Genomic DNA, 25,198 nt, shown 5'->3' on the forward strand with positions numbered 1-25,198 from the left:
GGAGTTGCATCGACTGCTTGTGCAAGTACCCTTGTTTCAGATCCATACAACAGATAGTTGGTCGATGGCATAACTCCGTTATATTCAGGTGCACTCTTGTTTGCGCTGCAGTTGTTGCTCCGGACACCATTGTCTCTTTTCCGTGGGTTCAAGCTCCATGGTTGTCTATGGGTTGCTTTGCTTTTAAATGTCGCTTCATATTTTTTGACACCCTCCAGCTATACGCAAAACACGTAAAACATTAAGGGGACCCCCCCATTCTCGGGGTCAAAATTTTTGTTGACTTAATTCCAATCTACATTAATTCAAGAATGTCCCTGCAAAATTTCAAGTGAAAATCTCAAGAACTCTTGAAGATATAGCCAATTTATTGTGTCAGCATCAAGTGACGGCTGAAGGGCTTCTCAAACTTTAAACGCGTTTTTCTCTAAACATTTTTTTGCGAATGGCGGGCACGATAACTCAAAAACTAATAACCCAATCGATTTCAAATTTTTACACGTTTCTCTGTGAGTGTATAGCTATCGTATGAACTGTGAAAATCTTCCTTATTTTTTACCTAGGTTTTTGGTAAAAAATGGGCGATTTTCCAAAAATATTTTTTCAAAGGTCTGCCCTTTTGTTAATTTTAGAGCGAAGTCAATAATCCTAGTTCATACGAGAGCCAGACATGTACTCTTTCTAACACCGTTGGAATTTTCGGATTCCGATGTTCCAGTGAGGAGTTATCATGCCCGCCATCAAAAATAAGGACTTTTCTTTGATCACAAAAAACAACAACAAAACAACAACAAACATTTTTTGTAAATTATTTTTCTTTCTTTTTAAATCTTCAAATATATATGTGCAAAGTTACAAACCTTAACATGCATTGGTATTCATTTACCAGCCCATTTAAAATCTTAAAAATAAAAAATCGAGAATGGGGGGGGTTCCCTTAAGTGAACGACAATAACAAAAACTGAACTATGGGTATCATGTGCTGTTTGGTGTACAGTGTGTCATTTCTGTTTACCTTTACATATTGTATGACCTTTCCCAGCAGGATGTTAAAAAAATCACACGATAAACTGTCACCTTGTCTGAACCCACATTCGGTATTGAAGGACTCCGATAGGTCCTTCCCCACTTTAGCAGCTAGCTTTGTGCCAGTTAAGGTGGATTGTGTCGATGTGATCTTCGTAGGTTTTTTTTTCCAGGAATTTTGGCAGTGTGAAAATCTGGTGGGTTCGCCAGGTCAAAAGCCGTATACATAATATCTAGTAATATAATTGATCATAGGCTTCAGTCGTTCACACATCACTCCAGATTGGCCTTTATATGCGATGGGAAGGATACTAATTCCTCTATAGTTGGCCTCATTTTGTTCACGGGACACAGTATGCTGAGATTCCACTCATTGGATATGAATTATTCTAGCCAAATTGTACTATTTAGTTTGTGTATGCTCCGGATCAGTATCTGACCACCGATCTTAAATATTTCGGTTGGTAGCCTATCGGCATCTACTGCTTTATTAATCTTCAGCCGATTAATTGCTATTCTGACATCATCTTCTATTTGATGTTTTACTCATTGGTTACATTACAACACTCCCGATCGTACCATGGATCTCTTGATGGCGGTCCTTGGTAACCAAGTGTTGCTTTTGCTCATTTTGTAGGGAGTCGGAAATTCTTTGCCATTCTGCTTCTATATTACTATCGGGACAAGGATTACTTTCGTCTAGAGTTAGATAAGTTGATCGGACTGTTAAAATAATCGGGAATAATTAACGTTAGAGTTGTGTCGTTCTGGAACTCTTCTGAGAAAGGAAAAATCGGCACTATGTCCCGATTTTGAATTCATATAGTTATATTAATTGATTTCTTTTCTTTTTCTTATATCGTATCTTTATTTCCACATTTCTTTCTCGTTTGTTTTTGAGACTTTCCGGAATCGGCTAGTTTATTGGATACATTTCGAAACTAGTTCAGGTCGTTAGTTCATATTTTTTTTTTAGTCTAGGAAAGGAACTTTTAAGGAAATCAATAAAGAACTATTCTTACTATGAAAAGTTTAGGTGTACTTTTGTATAGGGAATTCTATAAGAAAAATTTAGTTTATTCATAACTTTAGAATGTAGGAAAATTTTTAAATATATTTCTTTATATATCAATATGTTTAACAATCGTTTTGTAAAAATTGTCGAATAACACATTGCATGGTAGATTGCATTTATTTGAAATTGGAAAAAATCAATCACTGATACACTCGAGCAAAATTACAACGAATACTATTCTGAGAAATAATCTCTAGTATAATAAAATTTCTAAACAACAATTTGTATTGAATTTTACAATGCTAAAATTGTAATTACATAAACATATGCCATCCGATTAGTTCGTTGTAATTGTGTTCAAGTGTGTTCCACATATTAAAACATACCCACTAAAATTTCCGATTACATCTACGACCAGGAATTATACGTAACAGGAATTTTCCAAGATATTAAGGAATTATTTCTAGGCGGGAGCCCATTTTGAGCATTTCGCTGAGGATGCTCATAATTTCCTAACATCTAATCTGAATAAATTGAGAATAAAATGTCTCCCAAACCTAGAAGCAATTTCTCAACATCCTTCTTCATACGCATAATTCGTGATCGACCTAGTACATTTATTTTCATTTGTTACTTTTTATTTTAATTTTTTTTCGTTTTGTTCTGCATTTGAAATTCGAACTAACAAAAACGTATGTCCATAATAACGTTTAGATATCACTCACTCACCCACGTCACGTCACGTACATTTATCACAACAAAAAAACAAGAAGACAAACGTTTGCATCACAAATAGTTTTGTTTTGTTTACTATCGATAATCGATAACAAAAATATAAATAAAAAAATTAAGCAATGAATTTTTCAATTAGATGCAAATTAAAACCAAACATTCTCAACAACAATCAGTCAAGTTTCAAACCAACAGCAACAAAAAACACCCTTCTTCTTTTCACGATAGTTAACCAATCAACCAACAAACAAAAATTAATCAAATCAAAACAATCGATACGTGAAATCGTTTTCATGTAGATGCCATTAAACTCGCTCATTCGTTACCATCTTTCGTCTTTATTTTCGTTCTTCTCCCCCCGTTTTTTTCTCTTGCCTATTTCGATGATACTAACCAATCAGGTGATGAATCAGATTCGGGACCAGGACGTAAGGGGAATCTTGCCACACCGCCCAACAAGGAGAAGCGCAAGCCATTCTTCAAGAAACAGGAGACCGCCTCGCCCTACGATGTCGTGCCATCGATGCGTCCCGTAGTCTTAGTGGGTCCAAGCTTAAAGGGTTACGAAGTAACCGATATGATGCAAAAAGCTTTATTTGACTTCCTGAAGCACCGGTTCAAGGGTCGGATCATCATCACCCGTGTCATGGCCGATATTTCACTGGCCAAACGTTCTATCATGAATAATCCTTCGAAACGGGCGATAATGGAACGATCCAGCAGCCGATCTGATTGTTTGAGCAAAGTACAGGAGGAGATAGAACGAATATTCGAACTGGCCCGGACGTTACAATTAGTAGTACTCGATTGTGATACAATCAATCATCCGTCACAACTAGCAAAAACTTCATTAGCACCAACCGTAGTTTATCTTAAAATTAGTAGTAGTAAGGTAAGTACATAAGGGTCCACACGCCAGCCGAATGGGAATGCGCCCCCTTTCGGTCCAACTGTATTGCCCTAATAATGCTTAACATTGTAGTTGTGCTAAAAATAATAATTTTAACTTTATTATCATTATTATTGTTGTTGTTGTCCGACAACGCATCCAAAAGGTTTTACAGCGTTTAATCAAATCACGTGGAAAGTCACAGGCCAAAAATCTTTCCGTACAAATGGTAGCCGCTGAGAAATTGGCTCAATGTCCACCGGAAATGTTTGATGTTATCCTAGATGAAAATCAATTAGAAGATGCCTGTGAACATATTGCTGAATATTTAGAGGTAAGTTGGAAAAAACGCAAAATATTTAGTTAATTTCTTGATATGTTTCAACATAAATAAAACATATAATACAAAAAATGTTAACTGGGGCAGAAAAATAATTTCGTGATTCCTCGAAAAATTGAAGATATAAAGGTGATTCTTTGCGGAACAAACTACTTTATTAGAACTATTCAAGAAAACCAAGAAAAACATTCATATAGTTTCTTTAGTTAATCTAGTACCTTTTATTATTTAGTTATTTTATTTTATTCCCATATTCGATACTATATTCAGAGTTCCTTTCCAGATCAGGAACGAGAAAAATCGTTCCGATCTGCCCCCACTATTTAAGTGATTGTGTATTGTATATGTACTACGAGGAACTATGTCGATGATGGTTTTGTGTATTGAAAATGTGGAAACATTAAAACCAGTATTTACAATATCCCGTCGATCGGAAAGGCATCGCATCTTGTATGCGATCTGAATCGTTTTAAATCAATCTATTTGATATAAGGGAACCCCCCCCCCCCCTCTCACAATTTTTTATTTTTAAGATTTTAAATGGGCTGGTAAATGAATACCAATGCTTGTTAAGGTTTGTAACTTGGCACATATATATTTGAAGATTTAAAAAGGAAGAAAAATAATTTACCAAAATTTATTGTTGTTGTTTTGTTGTTATTTTTTGGGTTCAACGAAAAGTCCATCTTTTCGATGGCGGGCATGATAACTCCTCACTGGAACATCGGAATCCGAAAATTCCAACTGTGTTAGAAAGAGGACATGTCTGGCTCTCGTATGAACTAGGATTATTGACTTCGCACAACAATTAACAAAATGGCGGAACTTTGAAAATTTTTTTATGGAAAATCACCTATTTTTTTACCACAAACTAAGTTAAAAAATAAGGAAGACCTTCACCGATTGGCTTTATCCTAGTTCATACGAGAGCTACACACTCCCAGAGAAACGTGTCAAAATTTGAAACCGATTGGATTATTAGTTTTTGAGTTATCGTGCCCGCCATTCGTTTTGAGAAAAACACGTTTAAGGTTTGAGAAGCCCTTTAGCCGTCACTTGATGCAGACACAATAAATCGGCTATATCTTCAAGAGTTCTTGAGATTTTCACTTGAAATTTTGTAGGAACATTCTAGAATTAGAATAGATTCGAATTAAATCAAAAAAAATTTGACACCGGGAATGTGGGGGGTCCCCTTAAGTCGATTTTTGACTTTTAACGATTAAAGCAAAATCGTTTAAAATTTTTATTTTTTATAAGAATTTTATAAGAATTGTCAACAGATGAAATATAGTTCTGGAATGTGTAGTTTTTATGCTATTTCTGCTTTGTGATAATAAACCAAATATTTACGAAGAAAATCGAAAGTCGATCTTGAGAAGTCAATTTTGCGATTTTCTTAAAGATCAAAAGTCGATTTTTACACTTTCAACACAAAATGTCGGTAAGTCAATTTCTTATCCCTAGTGCTGCTGGACGAAGGAGACAGCACCCAAAGATTGGCGGCAGCTATGCACAGCAACAGACCGATGTTTTGTTTTAAAGTCAAGGGTTCGTTTTTCAAACTCACTCGACTAGACAGCAGCTACTTCACTGATAGTCGAGGATTCGTTTCGCAACCCCTCTCGACTTGGCAGCAAACTACAACAGCTTCTCCAGCAAAGGTATAATTTTTCAACCCCACTTGACTACACACCCATCTACAGAAGACTGCCCCGATTATCCTCAAATCACTTCTTTTTATACCCTTCACCACACTGTGGTACAAAGACATAAGTGCATATGTTTGTAACAGGCAAAAGGAAAAGAAGAAAGACTCGTGGTTCCTTTTGAGAATATGCATAGAATCATTTTCTGAGTCGATTTACGCATGTCCGTCTGTCCGTCCGTTAAAATCGGTTCAGATTTAGATATAGCTCCCATACATAGTTTCGTCCGATTTTATGTGAATGATGCACCAAACTTCCAATATTTGTCCGATTGGGACAACATTTTGCACATAGTACTGATTTAGGTCCAGAGTGATGTCTGCGAAGTTTAGTTAAAATCAGTTCAGATTTAGATATAGCTCCCATATATAGTTTCGTCCGATTTTATGTGAATGATGCACCAAACCTCTAATATTTGACCGATTGGCACAACATTTTGCACAAAGTACTGAATTAGATCCAGACTGATGTCGCGAAGTTTTGTTGAAATCGGTTCAGATTTAGATATAGCTCCCAAATATAGTTTCGTCCGATTTTTTGTGAATGATGCACCAAATTTCCAATATTTGTCCAATTGAGACAAACTTTTGCACATAATACTGAATCATATTCAGATTGATGTCTGCGAAGATTATTTTAAAATCGGTTCAGATTTAGATATAGCTCCCATATATATTGTTTCGACAGATTTTATGTGAATGATGCACCAAACTCCCAATATTTGTCCGATTGGGAAAAAATTCTGCACAGAGTACTGAATTATGTGCATACTGATGTCTGTGAAGTTTTGTTAAAATCGGTTTAGGTTTTGACATAGCTCCCATAAATAGTTTCGTCCGATTTTTTGTGAATGATACACCAAACTCCCAATATTTGTCCGATTGGGACAAAATTTTACACAGAGTATTGCATTAGACCCAGACTGATGTCCGCGAAGTTTTTTTCTCAATCGGTTCAGATTTAGATATAGCTCCTATATATAGTTTCTCAATGGTCCTCCAAAGATCCTATGACGGTTCTATCTACAGGATATTGTAGATATTAACATGTACCCAAAGTGGTGAAGGGTATCATATGAACTTTCCTTACTGGTTATACCTGCTGGTGGCGGCTGTTAACCCGATGTCCGCTTATTCAATTTTCATCGCAGTAATATTTTTTAAGTATAGACCGTTGTCGCTAGGGGTTCTCAACAATGTAATTGCTGATAAGTTCCTTTTATGACCGAAAGGGGACCTTTTGGCCGTTACCTTTAAACTAAATACCTTAAAATCTTAGATGTCAAATTAATTTCAATAAAAGTTTGTGACCAAACGAGTATCGACGACTTTTGGTCATTGCAGTATTATCCTCGTCTCCCTTAAACGTTAAATAAATAATAATAATATACTCCACATTTAAAATGCGGAACTTACTGAGAGCAAATTTGCAGTTGATATCACTTCAAGGGAAATGTTACGGAAATATGGATCTTCTCCTAATATATATTTCGGTCAAATTTAATATAACATTTTCATTATAATTTTGTATACTTTAAATAATTTATCAAATATTTCTTTTCTTTACTACTTAGACCTATTGGAAAGCCACACATCCAGAAATAACAACGGCTCAATCCATACCTAGACCAATACCTCAGGAAGCTTCACCTACCACAGATCAGGCCCGTTTGGGTCCAACGCCACCAGGTAAGTTATGTGACAAAAGCACAACTATTGCATAGATATTTTTTAATTTATTTTTCTGACTTCATACCATTTAAGTCGTCCATAACTAATGAGAATAAGAAATAATAAAAGTTTAGGCATTATAAAAGAAAAACAACAACAAAAAATATTATAAAATTCCAAAAAAATAGGTTAACAAAATCACTCAACCACCTTCGCTCTATCACACGAAAAAAATTAAATACATATTCCATTAATTTTAAGTTTAATTTATTTATTTATCGTATAGAAATAAATATATACTGACACTTTTTTAACAAATTTTTGTAAATTATGTTTATTCTACTTTTTTATTGTTTATTTTTATTAATTGAAAAAAAAAACTATATAACAATGTGTAAAACAAAATAAAACCATACCAAACCAAATACAATCGAAACAATCCAACTCGTTCTCTCTTTATTTTTTTATAAAATTTCAAATCTCGAATCAATACAATGCGCCCTCGGATGATTTTTTTTTTTTTTTTTGAAAATTCGTTAGTTGATGGGGGCGAAGATGAACGTGAATATCGCATGGGCTCAATAGAACGTGAGGGAAGTCGCGATCGTGACATAACAAGTCGTGAACGCGAACGCGACGAAGATTATGAACGCGACTATTGGGACAATGAATTCACAAAAGGACGTAGAACACCGCGCGAACGTCAACGCGATCTCGAATGGGAACGTGAACGGGCCCGCGAATGGGAGAGAGAACGAGAAAGAGATTGGGATAGAGAATTCGATTGGGACCAAGGTAAACATAACAATAATAACTGAATTTCTTACACATATTCTTTTTTGGAACATCTTTTAAACCATCACAAAACATATACGTTCAAAAACAAATTTTGGATAACTTTTTTTTAATTTGCCTAAAAAATTAATACGAATTCAATGAAAAAATTTTAAAATTACTGATTGTTTAATGCTTTTGATTGACAAATTGGCAGATAAACCTTTTCTATTTCAGCGTCTGTTTTTGTACTTTGATTGAAATTTTTCGACGAATGCAGGTCGATTTCAGGTTACAAATTTTTAATAGTGAAAGATGAAACACTTAATGGGACAAAAAATGCAACAGAGATAAATGGTGGCTTAGTAAACTTATTCCTATACTTATCCGGTTCGCCAATACGCCAATTCCGTCCCTTACTTAGGAACTTCACGTATGCGGAATTTCCAAAATTTCAAGTCGCAATATAGAAGCAATTGCAGAGACGGATGTATCCATATGACGATTGTGGATTATTTACATCAGGAGACAAGAATTCTGTCCTCGGATGATGGATGATCAGTCATCCTCAGCAGGGTTCGCATGATACGTGTCATTTATTTATTGCTTAGCTCAATCCATATACCTTTGGTCCATTGATATGTGGTTGCATCGGTCAGGATGGTCAGTCATTGATGAGAATTGAAGACATCTATCAAAAATGCAAGCAAGGTTCGCATGATAGGTGTCATTTATTTTTTTACTCAGCTCGACTCATTGACCTTTGATCCACTGATCTGTGGCTTCGACTAATAGAAGTGACAGACTTTTTACAGATCCGAATTTAATATATAATATGTACACACCCAACCCCTTCCCGACTAATACCAGTATCTACGCAGTTCCATGCACATAACCACAGTTGTTACATGTCTGCGCCCTATGTAAAGTCCAAAAGTTATTCTCATAATTTTGCTATAGGGGTTTGAAGTGGGATCTTGCTTGATCATTGTGTGCCAAGTCAGGGCAAATCAATCCCAATTTTTTCTTGAATTATGAGCACACGGATAGTTCATAGAATGACTCCCTTATAACTTCCTATAATTAAGATTACTATTACGAGTGGGATTCGAATCCCATTAAAGAAGGAAGGAATATTTGATATCGATTTTCGTATATTTGCAAAAAGTGGGTTACAACCTCCTGGCATTATAATAACCCACCTTGGTACAGCAATGATGGCAAATAGCGCCACCCGGAGGAAAATGGCAAAACTAAATTAGTAAGAACCACAACCTCCGCTCACAATTTAATGAGGCGTTTGCACTATGTAGATGTAGATGGTTTTCGAATATTTGAAAAAGGATTGCTACATCCCGTTTGCATTCATTCGATGGCCCCTGACTTTTTAATAACCAACCACCGCATCAATACATTAAGAAAATACAAAATAGGAATGACATTCAGAGGCGAATTTCAATCCTAATTAAGCAAGGACACCAATCAGTGTATCCAATTAAAGAATGGGTTGTTTCTAGGCAACCAAAGATGTCAGTCTCTTCACATCGGACAGGTTGCAGCAGACCAATTATGGGTATCCTCCATAACGATCCACGAAACTAACACAATTACTAATCGAGTATGATGCTTTGCGGAAGCCCTTAGTATCCAAGAGTAGCAACAGGAGATAACAGGTAGGCTCACACTGACCTGCCTTTTTTGAAAACGATGTTTGTATTTTGGTGTACCGGGATGATACATGGGTTTTAGTTGAAATTAGATTGCAGGCTTATTGGTCGATAATTCTTAGCTGATATTGTGCCATCCAGAGGATAACGGAGACACTGAATTAGCAAGGATACCAGCCGAAGAAATTCACCCAATGCAATGAAACGTTGTTTCTAAGCAACAAGAGATGGCAGCCTCATCATGGAACCATATTGTTTGTATTTTAGCCTATTATTGAGCATTTTGACCTATTTTGCCTTTTGGACTAAGAGCTCCATTGTGTCAAGTAGAAATGAGGTTAGCTGTTATCTTGTTCGGCTTAGGTATTCAAGGTACACTTGTATCCTGCCAAATATTCGTAGTGTATATAAGACTTAGGTGACGACTAAGTCTGGTGAAAACTCCTCATGGCATCTCTTCAACCATCCTAGACGACATATAAAGTACTATCCAGCGTGCTGTGTGAACGACTGAAGCCAATGGTCAATGATATTATTGGATCTTATCAATGCGGCTTCAGACCTGGCAAATCCACTATAGACCAGATTTTCACACTGCGCCAAATCCTGGAAAAGACCCACAAAAAACAAATCGACACATTCCACATATTCGTTGACTTTAAATCCGAATTCGACAGCCCTATTCGTTCAAAGGTGTTTAAAGCCATGTCTGCGTTCGGCATTTCTGCTAGTTCTTCAATACTGAACGAGGTTCCAGACAAGGTGATAGTTTCTCGTTTGAACTTTTTAACATCCAGCTGGAAAAGGTCATACGAGATGTGAAGGCACATGTTAGTCGCATATGCCGATGACATCGAACATTGCAAGCGGCAACAGCCACCTTTGAACCTCCCGAGTATAACAAGTTGATGGTTTCAACGAGCAAGACGTCCAGAAAACTCGGACCAACTGTGGAACTTAAAAACTACAGCTTTGAGGTATCAACGATTTTATATACCTCGGTATCGCCGTAAATGAAACATATGACATCAGTTATGGAATTCGGAGAAGGGTAGTGTTGGCCAACAGATGCTATTATGGTCGGATTAAGCAATTTAAGAACATGGCTACCTCTCGCTAGACCAATCTCACACTCTACAAGGCGCTGATACTACCCATGCTGTGTGTGGATCTGTAGATTATGCAGCTCTTGGAGCGTTTGAGAGATCTGCGTCGACGGTGAATATCGCCGCCGAATGAACCATTTTGTGGGAATGGATGAGGACGCCTCAGTTCAAAAGGCATATAAAAGAGAGCCAAGTTATAGTTCACGCAGAAGGGAAAGGTCACGAATTCGATTGAAAGACCAATTTTTTATTCAGACCCTCCTAATCGAAGTACAAAAACAGACAATTAAATTTATGTTCAAAATCTTCATTTGATTTATTTTTTAACATTTTAATTATATTTCTTACAATGATTTAACCATACATATATATAAAAGTGTTTATAATTAATTTAAATACTATATATACAGTTAATACAAATACTAAAGTATTGTATATTTTAATATTAATACAATTTATATTAGAAAGGCTTTTTGTTGTATCAGAGTTATATACTAGAAACTCCCCTAAGAAATTTTGTTAAACTCCCATTTTTTCAATTCCCCCATCCAAAAAATATTAAACATAAATATTTATGTGCATATTTTAGATGTTTTATTAAAAAAAATCAAACACATAAAATGTAAAAAGCTTATAACGAATATTTTGATTATTTTTGTTATATTTGTTGTTAATTATTTTGTATATTTTTGTTGTTAATTTGGATATTTTGATTTTATTTTTTTATAGCTTTTACATATCCTGATACATTTTCGACTTTTAGTTAAATAGAAACGAAAAATTGATTCAATTGTAAACGAAAAAAAATAATTCAAAATTTAATATAAATCCGATAAAATAAAAATATCTCAAACAAAATTACTTCATGCTAATTACTAAATAAAAGACAACCCTGTATTTTTTAAAAAAAAAAAAAAAAAAAATAATAATAATAATAAACAATCGATTTTCCAAACAAAATTTTCTACAACACCAAAAATGAAGCTGTCACCCATATATTTTGTTACAAGATCATGCCTTCCCACCCTTCGAAAAATGAGTATGATATTATTTTTTGAATTTTGATCTTAAATAGAAACATGTCTAAAAATGTCCGTTTAACACAATGTCGATAACACCGTACTAAAATACAGAGTTGTATCTTAACGATAATGATGATGATAATTATGTTGTTGTGAAGTAAGCGTACTTAACAATATAGTCGTATTTTTTAATAATCTACATGAAGAACTAACTCTATGTAGTCATTATTACAATTATTATTTGTATTTATTGTGGTATTTTTTATTTGGTATCTGTGCTTCATTTTACTAATTTTGAATATTTTAGTTGTCGTCAGTATTTATTTGTAATTTGTTTTTTGTATTAAACTCAACTCAACATCAGTTTTATATGTTCATTGAAACATTTCGTAAGACTTAATGTGAATACTTCATAGTATTCGGTTTGCCTATTTTTTTATAAATATATTAATAAAGGGATTTCCAATAAGGACTTCATAATATATATGGGACCGTCAGCATCCTGTTGAAACCATATGCCATCCAGATCCATAGCTTCTAATTCCCGTTCCAAATAATACCAGAGCATGGTGAAGTAGTGTTGTCCATTTATGGTACCATTGCCATCGTCGAAGTCGTTTTCGAGCAACTTTTTTATACCCTCAACAATGCACTATAGGTAATTTGCCCTGTTTTTAGGAAAAAATTAATAACAGCGGTTTTAAACGATTTTTTGACTTTTTAAATGATGTATATGTACAAGAAAGAGAAAACGCAGATTTCTACAGTAAAAACCGGATATAACGAACAACGGTTATAAGCAACTACACATATAACGAACAAAGCTAATACTTTTCAGATATTTTCATTAGTTGTTTTATACACAACAAACGATTGAAAACGATTAGAGTAGTAATTTAATAAAATTTCGACCCCGCGATTAAATTTTTAAAGGAATAATTATTACAATGTCGTATGTTTTTGCAGAATGCATTAATAACTATTAATACAGTACCCACTAATACTCTATAAGGACATTAATATGTAAAAGTGAGATAAAACCATGCTTACTACAGTCGAACACGATTATAGTAAACACTGGATATACTGAACAAATTTTTTTATATGCCACTTTTTTATTTTTAATCAATCCTGAAAAAAGTAAAAAAGTAAATGTTTGATGGTTTATATTCTAAGGGGGAACTCAACCCCGCCATTTTCTGTTCTCCACTATTTAGATTTTTTTTCTCATAATCTTTCCTTCGACAACTTATTTGCGGATTAAGAGTCACGTTATTTGTTTTGTAATCAAAATTCATGCGTATTCGTTTTTTCGCGGAAAAGTTCTATCTTCTTATGTCATTCGGTGCATCTTGACAAATGCATGCAAAACAACCTAATTTCCTATTTTAATTTGACGTATTTTTCGTCCATATTGTTGTTATTGGCAATTTTACTGGCGGGGACGTTGTGAACAACAATATATTTCCTTACTTTTATTTCTTTCATCAAACCAAATATTGAAAATATTATTTTTTTTATCCTGAAGTTCCCTACAAAAAACTGGTATATCTTGAAAAACGCAAAAAATCGCAATTTGAGACCTATTGGAATCAATTTAGAAGGCTTTCATTTATATATTTCAGTTGTCAAAAGATCAGACAAATTTAAACATTTTAGTAAAAGTCTATCTAAAATGACTTATGTGTAAAAAATAGAAAAATTTCTTTTATTATAGTCAAATATGTAAATTTTGAATCGCTACACAAACGTATTAACAAATATTATGTATTAAATAAATAGCGCACACCACCGTTAATACTCTCCATGTTTAATTTTTATGTTTATGCTTTGAATTTAGCGGTTTTAAACGGTTTAAAATACGACTTGATTTATTAAATTTTTTTATTTCTTTAATTTTATTTTCAAAGTTTAGAGTTTGGCAACGATTTTCACCGCTTTTAAGACACTTTTACGCAAAAAAACTTACAGATTCATAAAATTTTACATGTTTTCTTTTTAATGACATCAAAAAAGATTTTATTTTCCAAAATTGAAAAAATGACTTTTTGCCCAAAAACTGTCCAAATTACCTATAGTGCAATGAGGTGGACATTCGAAAACCCTAAAATCCATTCATATGGGGGCCAATTCATGGTACATTGTTGCCAGGAGAAAAATAAATACAACCAGTAAGAAACGTAGTAAAGTCGGGCTGGGCCGACTATATGATACCCTTCACCACTTTGGGTATATTCTACATATGTATCATAACAGACGTCTCCTTTTGGAACATTGAAATGAAATTGAACGAACTTAAATCTAATTCCAACCCGATTTTCTCGAAATTAGCACACGAGCTACGAGTAGATACAGATTTCCATCTCAAAAGCACGAAAATCCCCATGAACACGCAGTGTAAATAAAAATACAGGAAAAACCACAAAAATTTCTATAAATACTCTTTTCATGACCGAACAAATATACAAAAGAGGTTGTTACAAATACTTCAAAGTACAAAACATTCAATTATAGTAACTACAGTACATTCTACAAAATTGTGTGCCGGTCGGCCAAACTTTGGATTTTTTGTGCGCAATTTACATTAAATCGGACGAAAATATATATGGGAGCTAATTCATTACCCTATGCCAAATTAAGTGCAAATCGAGAGATATATAGGGACTTTACCTTAAATCGGAAGAAAATATATATGGGTGCTATTTATAAATCTGATCCGATTTTCTCGAAATTTGGCACACGTCATTCTAGACTCATTTGAGAACACCATTCAAATTTCGCTCATATCGAAAGATATATAGGGACTTTGGTACCCCGTTTACCTTAAATCGATCGAAAATATACATGGAAGCTATATCTAAATTTGAACCAATATTCACGAAACTCAACACACATTATTCTTATCCAAATTTCGTGCAAATCAAAAAAATATATAGCGAATTTGGTACACCATTTACATTAAATCGGTCGAAATTATGTATGGGAGCTATATTTAAATCTGAACCGATTTTCAGGAAACGTGACACACATCAATCTAGACTTTATTCTGTACGCTGTACCAAATTTCGCGTAAATCGAAAGATATATAGGGGCTTTTGTACACCATTTACCTTAAATCGGACGAAAATATATATGGGAGCTATATCTAAATCTGAACCGATTTTTACCAATTTCAATAGGATTCGCCCTTGGGCCAAATAAATGAGCTGTACCAAATGTCATCCAAATCGGATTATAAATGCGACCTGTACTTTGTTTACAATTTAACATCAACAGACAGATAAATCGACTCAGAAAGTGATTCTATGCATATTCTCAAAGGGAACCATGGGTCTATCTCGATTCCTTTTGCCTATTACAAACATATGCACAAAGACATAATACCCTGTACCACAGTATGGTGAAGGGTATAAAAAACTTTAGGCAATCAGTCTGGGACTTCAACATACCTTAAATGATGCGTTGCCTTTGTGAGGGGGTTATGTCAAACATGGACTTATACTAAAAAAATCTTTGAAGAAGATGTCCAATTTGCAGCCTCTTCTACATTTTGGTGTCAACCCTCTTAAAGGAATCATGGTATATTTGGTCTACTACAGTAGGGTATATGTGGAGATTCGATTAAAATGGTGTCATATTACGTTTTGTTTAAAACAATTAACCACAAATGGATTGTATCTATGCTAAAAACAGGAGGTGTCATCTACCGGCAATTGTCTGAACTAAAATATAATATGACAGCACTTTGATCGAATACCCACAAATACCTCACCTACCACTTAGTTGTAATCCGATCATGCAATCCCCTATGTGGAATAAAAATTGGAGTGGTACCATATAATTCGGCGGATACTCATAGACTTTTGTCTTAAATTTACTCTGTTACTATTTGAAATGCCTAGTGACAGTCACAAGTTAAGAATGAGGTTAGGATCGTGCGGGATGTTATATGAATGCTATGTCAATGACACTATTTGCAAGTAGTGTAGTTTAAATATTTACAATTACCAATATGAGATTTTTTTCTAGACATTAACCTATAATAAAAATATCGGTTAGAAATCATTTTGTTCTCTGACTAAGGACTTCAAAAAATCTAAAACGAACTGTAATAGATGCCAGTTATGAAATGGCTGAAGTAAAGAATGTCTTCGAAGAAGTTATTTGCTTACTGATTACCCGAAATGGGTTTAAAAATTCGATTAGGATCTTCAAAATATATCAAATTGGCCGTAGCAATTATTTGGAGCTCACTCTTCGAGAACCCATAATGATAAATTTCAGGCACATTTTCGTAAAATCATGCTGGAAACCTGCAACTTGAATTGAAAATAATACCAAGAGATCCTTCAGTCGTTTGATGTCAACAAAAATATGAAGGTCAAGCCAAATAGGCTACTTTCCCCTCCAGATGATATGCACCCGAAGACCCCTGACATTCTAAAACCATCATCAGATATGAGGGTGACACCTATTGGCTACACTAAATAAGCTAGAATTCCAAATAGTGTACACAATTTAAGAACGCGTTGTTTCTAGACAACGATAGATGGCAGACCCATCACCTAGGCCAGGCTACATTAGACCAATCATCTACTTATCTGAAATAACAATAATAACATGATTAATGGAACTAACACTAGGACCAATCGAAACCGTATGCTCCTAAATCGTGTAATAGGATAAACTTAAAAAAAAATTGATGTTGAGTTATGTATTAAAATCGGTTCACACCGATTGATTAATAATTTTGAAAAAAACAAAAAACTATTTTTTTACTAATTTCTTTTATTAATGTTTTGTGTATTTTTTTCTTATTGATTTTTGTGTATTTTTAGTTACTCCCGGGATCGTACGTTCTTAAGTGGCATTAATATTAATAATTTTGTGTTGTGTATTTTTCTTCTTCTTCTTTTTGTTTGTGTTATGTTAAATGTCAAAGAACAAAACAAGAAATAATTTATAAACAAAATAATATGTAACAAAAAATGAGAAAAAAAACAAAAAAATAGATAAAATTTTAAATTAAATCAATATGTGTTCCTTAAAAAAAAAAACAAAGAAAACATAAATGTTCACTATAAACATAAAACTTTTCCTGTGATACTTTTTTATGTTCGTCTACTTCTATACTACTTCTATTATGAACTTCTTCTCTACCACTTCGCCTACTACCACTTACTATAATCGTACATAAATGTTTTGCGTTGCGCCAGCCATTCAACTAATTCGTTGCCAAAAAACCAAAAAACCTCAAACAATATGGCCAAATTATATTCTCATCACATACATACGAATACGGCTCTATATAACATCAATGTTTATGTATGTGAATGCATATATGTGTATGTGTGTGTGCGTATTGGTTTTTTATAGTGAGTACAATATCATTATGGTAAAATGATGTTGAATTTATTTAATTTAATTTTAGTTTTTATATTCCCTTATTGCCAATTGTTTTTTGCCCTTTAGTTTGTTATGTTGCTTAATTATTTTTTTTTTAATATCGTTTTCTTTTTGCTTACAGTTTTTTTGTTTTTTTATTGAGCATTTTACCCTACTTCCCTAACATCCATCCACTGATCCCAAATGTTTGTATAAATTCAATTTTTCCATTAAATATTTATAAAAAATAATTAAAATTTGAGTGTTGTGTTTCTTGGAGAAATTTCAGATAGGAAAATGTTTTCAATTCACATCCCACCTATTAGGTTTCCGCTTTTGATTTTGGCCCTTAAGTCGAATGCATTTCGAGGCAATTGTCTATTGCAGATAAGCCCCAAGAGTGCCAGAAACTTTTTTCTATTGACACTCTTTAGAACATAACAATTCCTGACGTTCCGACTGGCTCTTTTAACACATTGAAGATGATCCAAATCGTCTGCTGTTCAAAATTCCAACTTTTAAGGAAAATAAAAAAAGTCGGACGAAACAGCCGTTTATAACCTTGGGTAGATACAAGTGATGATCCTAAGATTCCTCTTGATTGATAGGACAATACTTTGATAAACTCTTGACATGAAATCGGACCATACATGTACTGATTTTATATATGGACGGATTTATATACGTGTCATTGTGTCATATGAAAAATACCATGTCACTCAGGCAGACTTACTGACTTTGGTGTAACATCGATAGAGTACACCATCTCTGGTGTGTCTCTATTGACAATCTTCTCAGCATTCCATTCCAGTGGGGTAGAAAACATACATGTGTTGCTAGAAGCTAAGTGACTCCATCTTTACGTTGTGGAAGGTATAGTTGAAGCTCTCCAAATTCTTGAGGATACCACATACATAAAAGAAAGACAGGAAAAAGCGCCACCCAGAGGAAAATTTTCACACTAAGCCTAGTAACAAGCCCAACTACTGCACAAAATTTAAGGAAGCATTGTTTCTAGAAAACGAGAGAAGGTAGCTCCATCATCTGGGTCTGGCTACAGCAGACCAAGCATCCACTTACGTGGAATCAAAATAATGACATGATTAACACCAGGAGACACTTTGTAGCAGCCCTATAATCCCAAGAGGAATAAAGCAGCGTCAGCCGATTTGACTTTTATATAGACGTGCTGGGATTTATTTATTATATTTATGTCTATGGATTCCAAGGTCCAGTGAAAGTTCCATTGTCTTAAAACCAAAGAAAGACTGACCGGTCTGTAGTCTTTCGATAAAGTGAGACTAGATTTTCCAGCTGTGGGAATGAAATTCACCTTTATCTCCCTCCACAGACTTGGTAAGGTTACCATGTTCGTAAAAAATATAGCTCCTGGAACAAGGCGATGTCCGTGTTTGTGGCCTGAGGTTTCGGAGTACCTCAACACATGCAGCCTTACAATAATGCAGGTTCGTTTGCACCAGTTTCAGACTTCGTTGTATTTTTCAGTTGTTTGCAATGAAGGAAAACGAAAATTGATCTGCCCCAAATCAGATGAAGGTCGAGTAGCAACTAATAACTTTCCCTGATTATCCGGTCCATACGCTGTATTGTTGTTTCAGTCTTCGGAGGAGACCTCGTAAGTTGCTGTGAAGACTTACCGGACGTTTCCCTCCTAGAGGCATCATTTCAAATGTCCTTTTTTGCATTTGTAGCTTAATCAGAAGGCTGCTATGAAAATTTGCTAATATGCCCGATTTTCGTCTCCCCAATGGCGACCTTCTGATACTTCCTGATCTAGATCAATCATTCTTGAAAAGAGTCTGTCTTATCAATGGTGGCTACTCTCTGGTAATCCCGTCCATACGCCTTATTGTTTCAGTCCACGGAGAATACTTTAAAGGTTGTTGTGAAGCCTTGCCAATAGGTCGGATTTTTGTCTTTTTATTTGTAGCAGACTCTGAAAGTTGCATGAAGACTTGCCAATTGGTTTGACATTCGTCTTCCCAACTGTCTTTCTTGGCTGAGCTGGTTTTGACAACGAGGGTTTTTTTGTCAGCTGGTTGCTATTCCCCCGTCTACCTCGTCCCCTTCATTAAAAATGGAAATTGTTCCGACCCAAATCAGATGATGATCGAGTAGCAACCAATGACTTTCGTGGATTCTTCCAGAACTGTGTCAGCGATTTCATTGATGACCACTCTCTTGTTATCCGATTCATGCGCCGTTTTGTTTTTTCTTATAGGTTGCTGTTACGACTTACTAATTGGTCGCACTTTCGTCGTCCTCGTGACAATCTGTGAAGACTTATCTTTCGTCTTCTCAATGGGGACCTCCCACTACCCTTTTAGGCTGAGCAATTTTTGACAACAAGGTTTTCTTGTCAGCCCGTGGCTGTTCTCCCGCCGAGCTCATTCTCTTCATTGCTTCAGGCGTTTGGGAGGATATGATCTTAGTCGGTACAGCCTCCAGATAAGTCCCCGATATGGCCTATACAGAGGGTTCCTTTTCCATCGCCTTGGTAGAGGTCTCACTCGTACTTCCTCACGGCTTTTAAGTCCTTCTTGATCTAGATCAATCCTTCTTGAACATGACCATCCCTGTCAATGATGGCTACTCTCTGATTGTCCAGTACAATCCTCGGAGGAGAATTTAAAAGTTGCTGTGAAGACTTGCCAATAGGTCGGTACTCCTTGTGACAACCTTATCACTGTCCTTTTTATTTATAGCAGACCCTGGAGGTTGTTATGAAGACTTATCAATTGGTTCGACATTCGTCTCCCCAATATCAGCCTTCTCACTATCCTTCTTGGCTGAGATACTTTTGACACTAAGGGTTTCTTATCAGCTGGTTGTTGTACCCCGTCGAGCTCATCCAGCTTCCGACAGCTTGCCGCTGATACAACTCCTTACTTTGATGTTTGATCCGGACGAATTCCCTCTGGCTGACAATTTTACTGTAACTTTATATTTATGTGATGTCATTTGTCTGATAACGTTCCCGTTTGAAAGCAGAATGGCGACCATCAGTATAATAATTCTCCCCATTCGTAAGACTTTCATAGTCGTTACAGCTTCGGACAGCTCACCGCTGATACAACTTCTGAATTCGGTCCAATGTTTGTCACATGATCGCTCTACGCTTTGGTAGAGGTCCTTCTCATATTTCCTCACGACCTTATTGTGTCTCTTCATCCAGTTAAATTCCTTCTTGCTGATCAAGTTGGGGACCTTTTCTACTGATGTGGTGTCATTTGTCAAATAACGTCCTCGTTTGAAAGCTGGAGGGTGACCATCAGTGAAATTCAGTTGTAGCACCTTCAAAGTCGGTACAGCTTGCCGCTGTTACAACTCCTCACTTTGGTCCCTTTATCATCGCTTTGGGAGAAGTTTCACTCGTACTTCCTTACGACCTTAAGATATTTTAGGATCTTGGTGAATTCCTTCTCCCTAATCAATTTAGAGCTATTTTCTACTAATGTGGTGTCATTTGTCCGATAACGGTTCTGTTTGAAAACTAGGTTACAATCGGTGTTATTATTCACCTCAATCGTGAGGTAACAGCTTGTCGCTGACACAACTCCTGACTATGGTCCAGTATTTGACCCATGTCCTTATGCTACACTTGTTGGTTATTTTACCGACGCCTTGGTAGGGGTCCTTCTCGTACTTCCTCGTGATTTTAAGGTTCTTCTTAATCCTGATGAATTGCTTCTCGCCGATCGGATTGTGGGCCTTTTCTACTGATGTTGAAAGCTGATGGGCTAACATCAGTAAATTCCTTTTCCTGATTCGTAACTTTTTAAGTGTTAAATCCCACTCTTATCCTGCTTTCGGTTAGTAATTTATTGATGGTTAGCAATTTTATTTATTTTTTATGGAGTTAAAACACTCATTCTTGTTTAAATCCATATTTATTTAATTCTCCATATGCAAACATGTAATCCCTCCTCTCTGCAATACATAAATCCTTCATCCCATAGTATCATTTATTTTGAATCCCATTCAACATTATTTTATTTGTACTCATTAGTGAGGCTTGTGAAGATCTAAATTATAGCGAAAATCAAATGCTTTTCTTTACAGCATAAATATCTTACATACATTTCATTTGCTATAACCAACTAAAAAAAATCAAACACAATAATTTCCATCTCCGGAAAAATATTTCATTTCTAGAAAAACATATAGACTTGTAAAACACTCCCAAAATCTAAATCAAAAGGAGTGATGTCCAACCCCCCACCCCAAAAATCTGAGATAGTATTCATATTACATAGTTTCGTTTGTTCTTAGAGTTTGCGTTTGTTAATTAATTACTTAATTATATATTTAATTGTTTGTTTAATTAATGTTTTTTAACTTCCAAGTGTTTGTTTTTCTTTATACAAGAGTTGAGAAAAAAAATAAAACAAAAATCCAATAACAATACGTACGTAATAATAAATACTACTATTACTACTACCACTGCATTTAAATGAATGCTTGAGTTTTTTTTTACTTTCGATTTAAACGATTAAAACCTCCCAGTCCTGAGAACCAAACCTAAAAAAATTAAATACGTTAAAATTAACCCCCAAAAAATTTTATTGTTCCTTAATTTTTTATTGAAAAAAATATCCCTTGAAATTGTTTTTATTTACCTTGAATATTAATCCGAACTATGTTGTATATAACTTACAGGAGGTACTTCCTATCCACATCCACGTCGTCCGGCCTCTGGTGGGCATATTGATCGTGGCTATGAACGAGATCGCTTGGAAAGAGAACGTGAACGAGATCGCTATGAACGTGAACGCGAACGGGAGCGTTTGCATGCCCGTGAACGTGATCTCATGCACTACGATTTGAACAATGAGGAGCTGTTGGATGAGCGCAGCTATGCCGCCGACTATCCACCACATCGGGGTGCGGTGGGCGGCAGTGTGCATGCACATTTGTCACGTGGCAGCCGTCTAATGGATGACAGTGATTTGTTGCATATGGAACGCGATGAATTGCGCAGCGGACGTTATGCCAGCGGGGCGTCGGGTCGTGTTATCGACCCCCGTGACTTGCCACCATCGGCGCCAACGGCTAGACGCGGTGCACCCATTGTTGATCGCGATGAATACAGTCCGCACCGAGGCGGTGGGAGTAGTAGGAGAATGCTGAATGCCATGTAGGAATCGTGGATATAGGGGTGGGATCAGATCGATAGTAAAGGCGCGACGATGTTGGCCAGCGGTGCCACAGCGTCAAGGGTTAGAGAGCACAAGGAAACTACAAATAGTACTAGTAATATCGATCGCCAATATCAGCAACAACAACAACATCCGCAGCATCACGAACACCATCATAATATGAATACACAGAAACAATCACAACAATCCTCGAAATCACGATTATTGTCCTCCTCAATAATAACTACCTCCTCCACAACCTGCGACCAGGGCAGTACCAGTAGTAGTAGTGGTAATATGAGTAGTGGTAGACGTATTAAATTAAGTCATGCACGTTTCTCTCATATCGATCCCATTCTATCACCCACGTCACCACAATCACCCCTGCCATCACAGAGATCATTATCACAGCATCAGCAACTGCCACCACCCGCCACACTGTCATCATTGTCCCCGACACAACAACAATCGCAACAACCATCCAGTGCATCGACAGATGTGGCAACACTGTTGCCGATGCAAGATAAAACGGATATATTCCATTTGCATCATTCATCATCCAACAATGATCAACAAATACATTCCTCCTCCACCACCAACACATCGTCCGCCCATAATTCGTCGTCGACGTCGTCACATCATAACAAACAACAACAACAATCATCACATAGTAGTCAGCAACAACAACAGCAACATTATCAAATGCTCAGAGGTCGCCATAAAGACACATCCGATACAAATACGAAGACCGATTATGCCACATCTTCCTTCACGAACATGGATGATCTAACGAATGCCATACGCAATAAAGTCATTGTCGAAGAGGACGAAGAGGACATATTGAGCAGTGATAATACATATTTATATTAAAGAGATTTCATGTGATTAACAAAAACAAGTTTTAATTTGAGTTTATCGTTAGTTTCGATTTTATAATTTAATTTTTTGGATGATATGAAATGAAAATGAAAAACTCAAATCTTGGTTAAAAAAATGAGAGAGAGGAAGAGGGAATCTATAACAAAGACAAGAGCGAGAAAGAGGGAGAGAAATTTGCAATTTGAAATCAGAAATGGAAAATTAAATACAAAACATATTTGTAACAAAAAATATTCTTCTATCGCAGAATCAGACCAGACTCCACATGACCAGGTTTACCAAAGAAATAGGTGAATATTAGATTTAAAGGATCCTTTCCATTTTAAACTTTTTGGTTAGTCTTTAAAGACCCAAACACAATCGTTTGCTGTTTGGATTCGGTTTCATATGCATTACATCCAAGATTTGTCACCTGAGGCATGAAGTTGTCTCAGATTTTCTTATACAACATTTTTTTAAAAAAAACGAAATTGTAAATGATCCTTCATTCAGGATATTCCTTAAAGATTATAATGAGTTCGCACTTTGGATATTTTACATGTGTTATATAAAACTGCACAGGGTAGTCCTGCAATGTTTTTTTAAAGATTTGTTAGAAAACTTAAACATTGGTGTCACCCTGTAATTTGCTTCATTTTTTAAATTTTCTACACAAAATTCTAATTATTTTTTTTTAGATATGCAAAGTTTTGGGTTACCTTGAAGATTTTTAAATAATTGCAAAGAATTTCACCTTCGGCAAAATATGTTTCTTACAAAATTTGAATTTTTAGATACCCTGTAGTTTTTGTATTGTTTTATAAATATTGTATCGACCTGTAGATGCAAACACGATCTATTCGTGTTTTGAAATCCTAGCCTATAATGGCCCCTGAAAAAATATTCTTTAATAAATCCCCGCCTATAATGGCCCCTAAAAAATATTCTTTAATAAATTTGTGTTGATCCCTGAAAAAAATATTTGTTAACAAATTCACGCTTGTATTGGTAGCGGAAAAAATAGACGACTGGACGTCTGCTTACAATTTTGGAAAACATTTCCTAAAGATTATTGTGTTACCCTGTTATTAAAAACCATCGGAATTTTCTATAAAAATTATAAGAGGTCCCATTTATTGTATTTTCCAGAGTTTTTTTATAAAAAATCAAAAGTGTCAATTCTGGATTTTCTTGAAATCTGTTTTATAAAATATGTATATTTTTGTGGCATCCTGTAGTTTAAAAAAAATCTCAAATCATAGGCATACCCTGAATTCAGTCAAGGAATTTTGTACACTCTGAAAAAGGAAAAGAATTAGACAATCCTCCAGTCATTCAGCTTAAGAATACCCAGCCAACCTTTTCCGAATATAAAAAAGTGTGAGTTTGTGGATTTCGAGAATTTGACAACATATAACTCGAAAACTGAGGCAGCCTCCTCCTCCATTAAGACTTAAATGTGGTCTCATATTAACTCTTTAAGTTCTAATGTAATCCATGGGAAATGTATTTTTTAGGATCTTGTATTAAAAACCGCTACTAGTCCTAGGAGGTTTGGTATTGCACATGGGACCATGTTTTGTTTTGGCTCCCATATAACGGTACCGCCCCATTTGCGATATTTTGAAGGTCTTAGCTACAAAGGGGGCATTGGACATTCCGGGTTTGTGGGAGCTGATATACATCTATGAAGAAAATTATTAAAGTGGTCCAATTTTTGACATTTCTCTCGATCCGCACCAATTACGGTAATTTGGAAAAAAATGTCCTAAAGATGTTCCTGTGTTGCCCTGTAATTCAAAACCATCAGGATTTTCTATAAAAAATCCTGATTGTTTATAAAAAA

At 35.4% G+C, this 25,198-nt stretch overlaps 2 protein-coding genes across 2 annotated transcripts; both read left to right on the plus strand.

Annotated features, from left to right (window-relative positions):
- Window positions 1-3,056: 3,056 nt before the first annotated feature.
- Window positions 3,057-23,073, plus strand: LOC133331735 (voltage-dependent L-type calcium channel subunit beta-2-like; the record flags this gene model as incomplete). Its single annotated transcript, XM_061540112.1, has 5 exons — window positions 3,057-3,665; window positions 3,829-3,996; window positions 7,285-7,399; window positions 7,922-8,176; window positions 22,016-23,073. Coding segments are annotated over 5 exons (1,629 nt in total), but the record flags the coding sequence as incomplete, so codon positions are not given.
- On the plus strand, window positions 22,546-23,364 carry LOC133331736 (uncharacterized protein DDB_G0271670-like). Its single transcript, XM_061540113.1, has one exon. It carries the CDS (start codon window positions 22,546-22,548, stop codon window positions 23,362-23,364), a length of 819 nt encoding a protein of 272 aa, XP_061396097.1.
- Window positions 23,365-25,198: the final 1,834 nt, after the last annotated feature.

This window comes from Musca vetustissima, unplaced genomic scaffold (genome assembly GCF_032173495.1).
Source record: "Musca vetustissima isolate MV318-11 ecotype Yass unplaced genomic scaffold, APGP_CSIRO_Mvet_v1 utg165247, whole genome shotgun sequence".
NCBI lineage: Eukaryota > Metazoa > Arthropoda > Insecta > Diptera > Muscidae > Musca > Musca vetustissima.

Bases quoted from the DNA above. Each gene is read 5' to 3' on its own strand.
- LOC133331736 (XM_061540113.1), top strand. From the start codon at position 22,546: ATGTTGGCCAGCGGTGCCACAGCGTCAAGGGTTAGAGAGCACAAGGAA.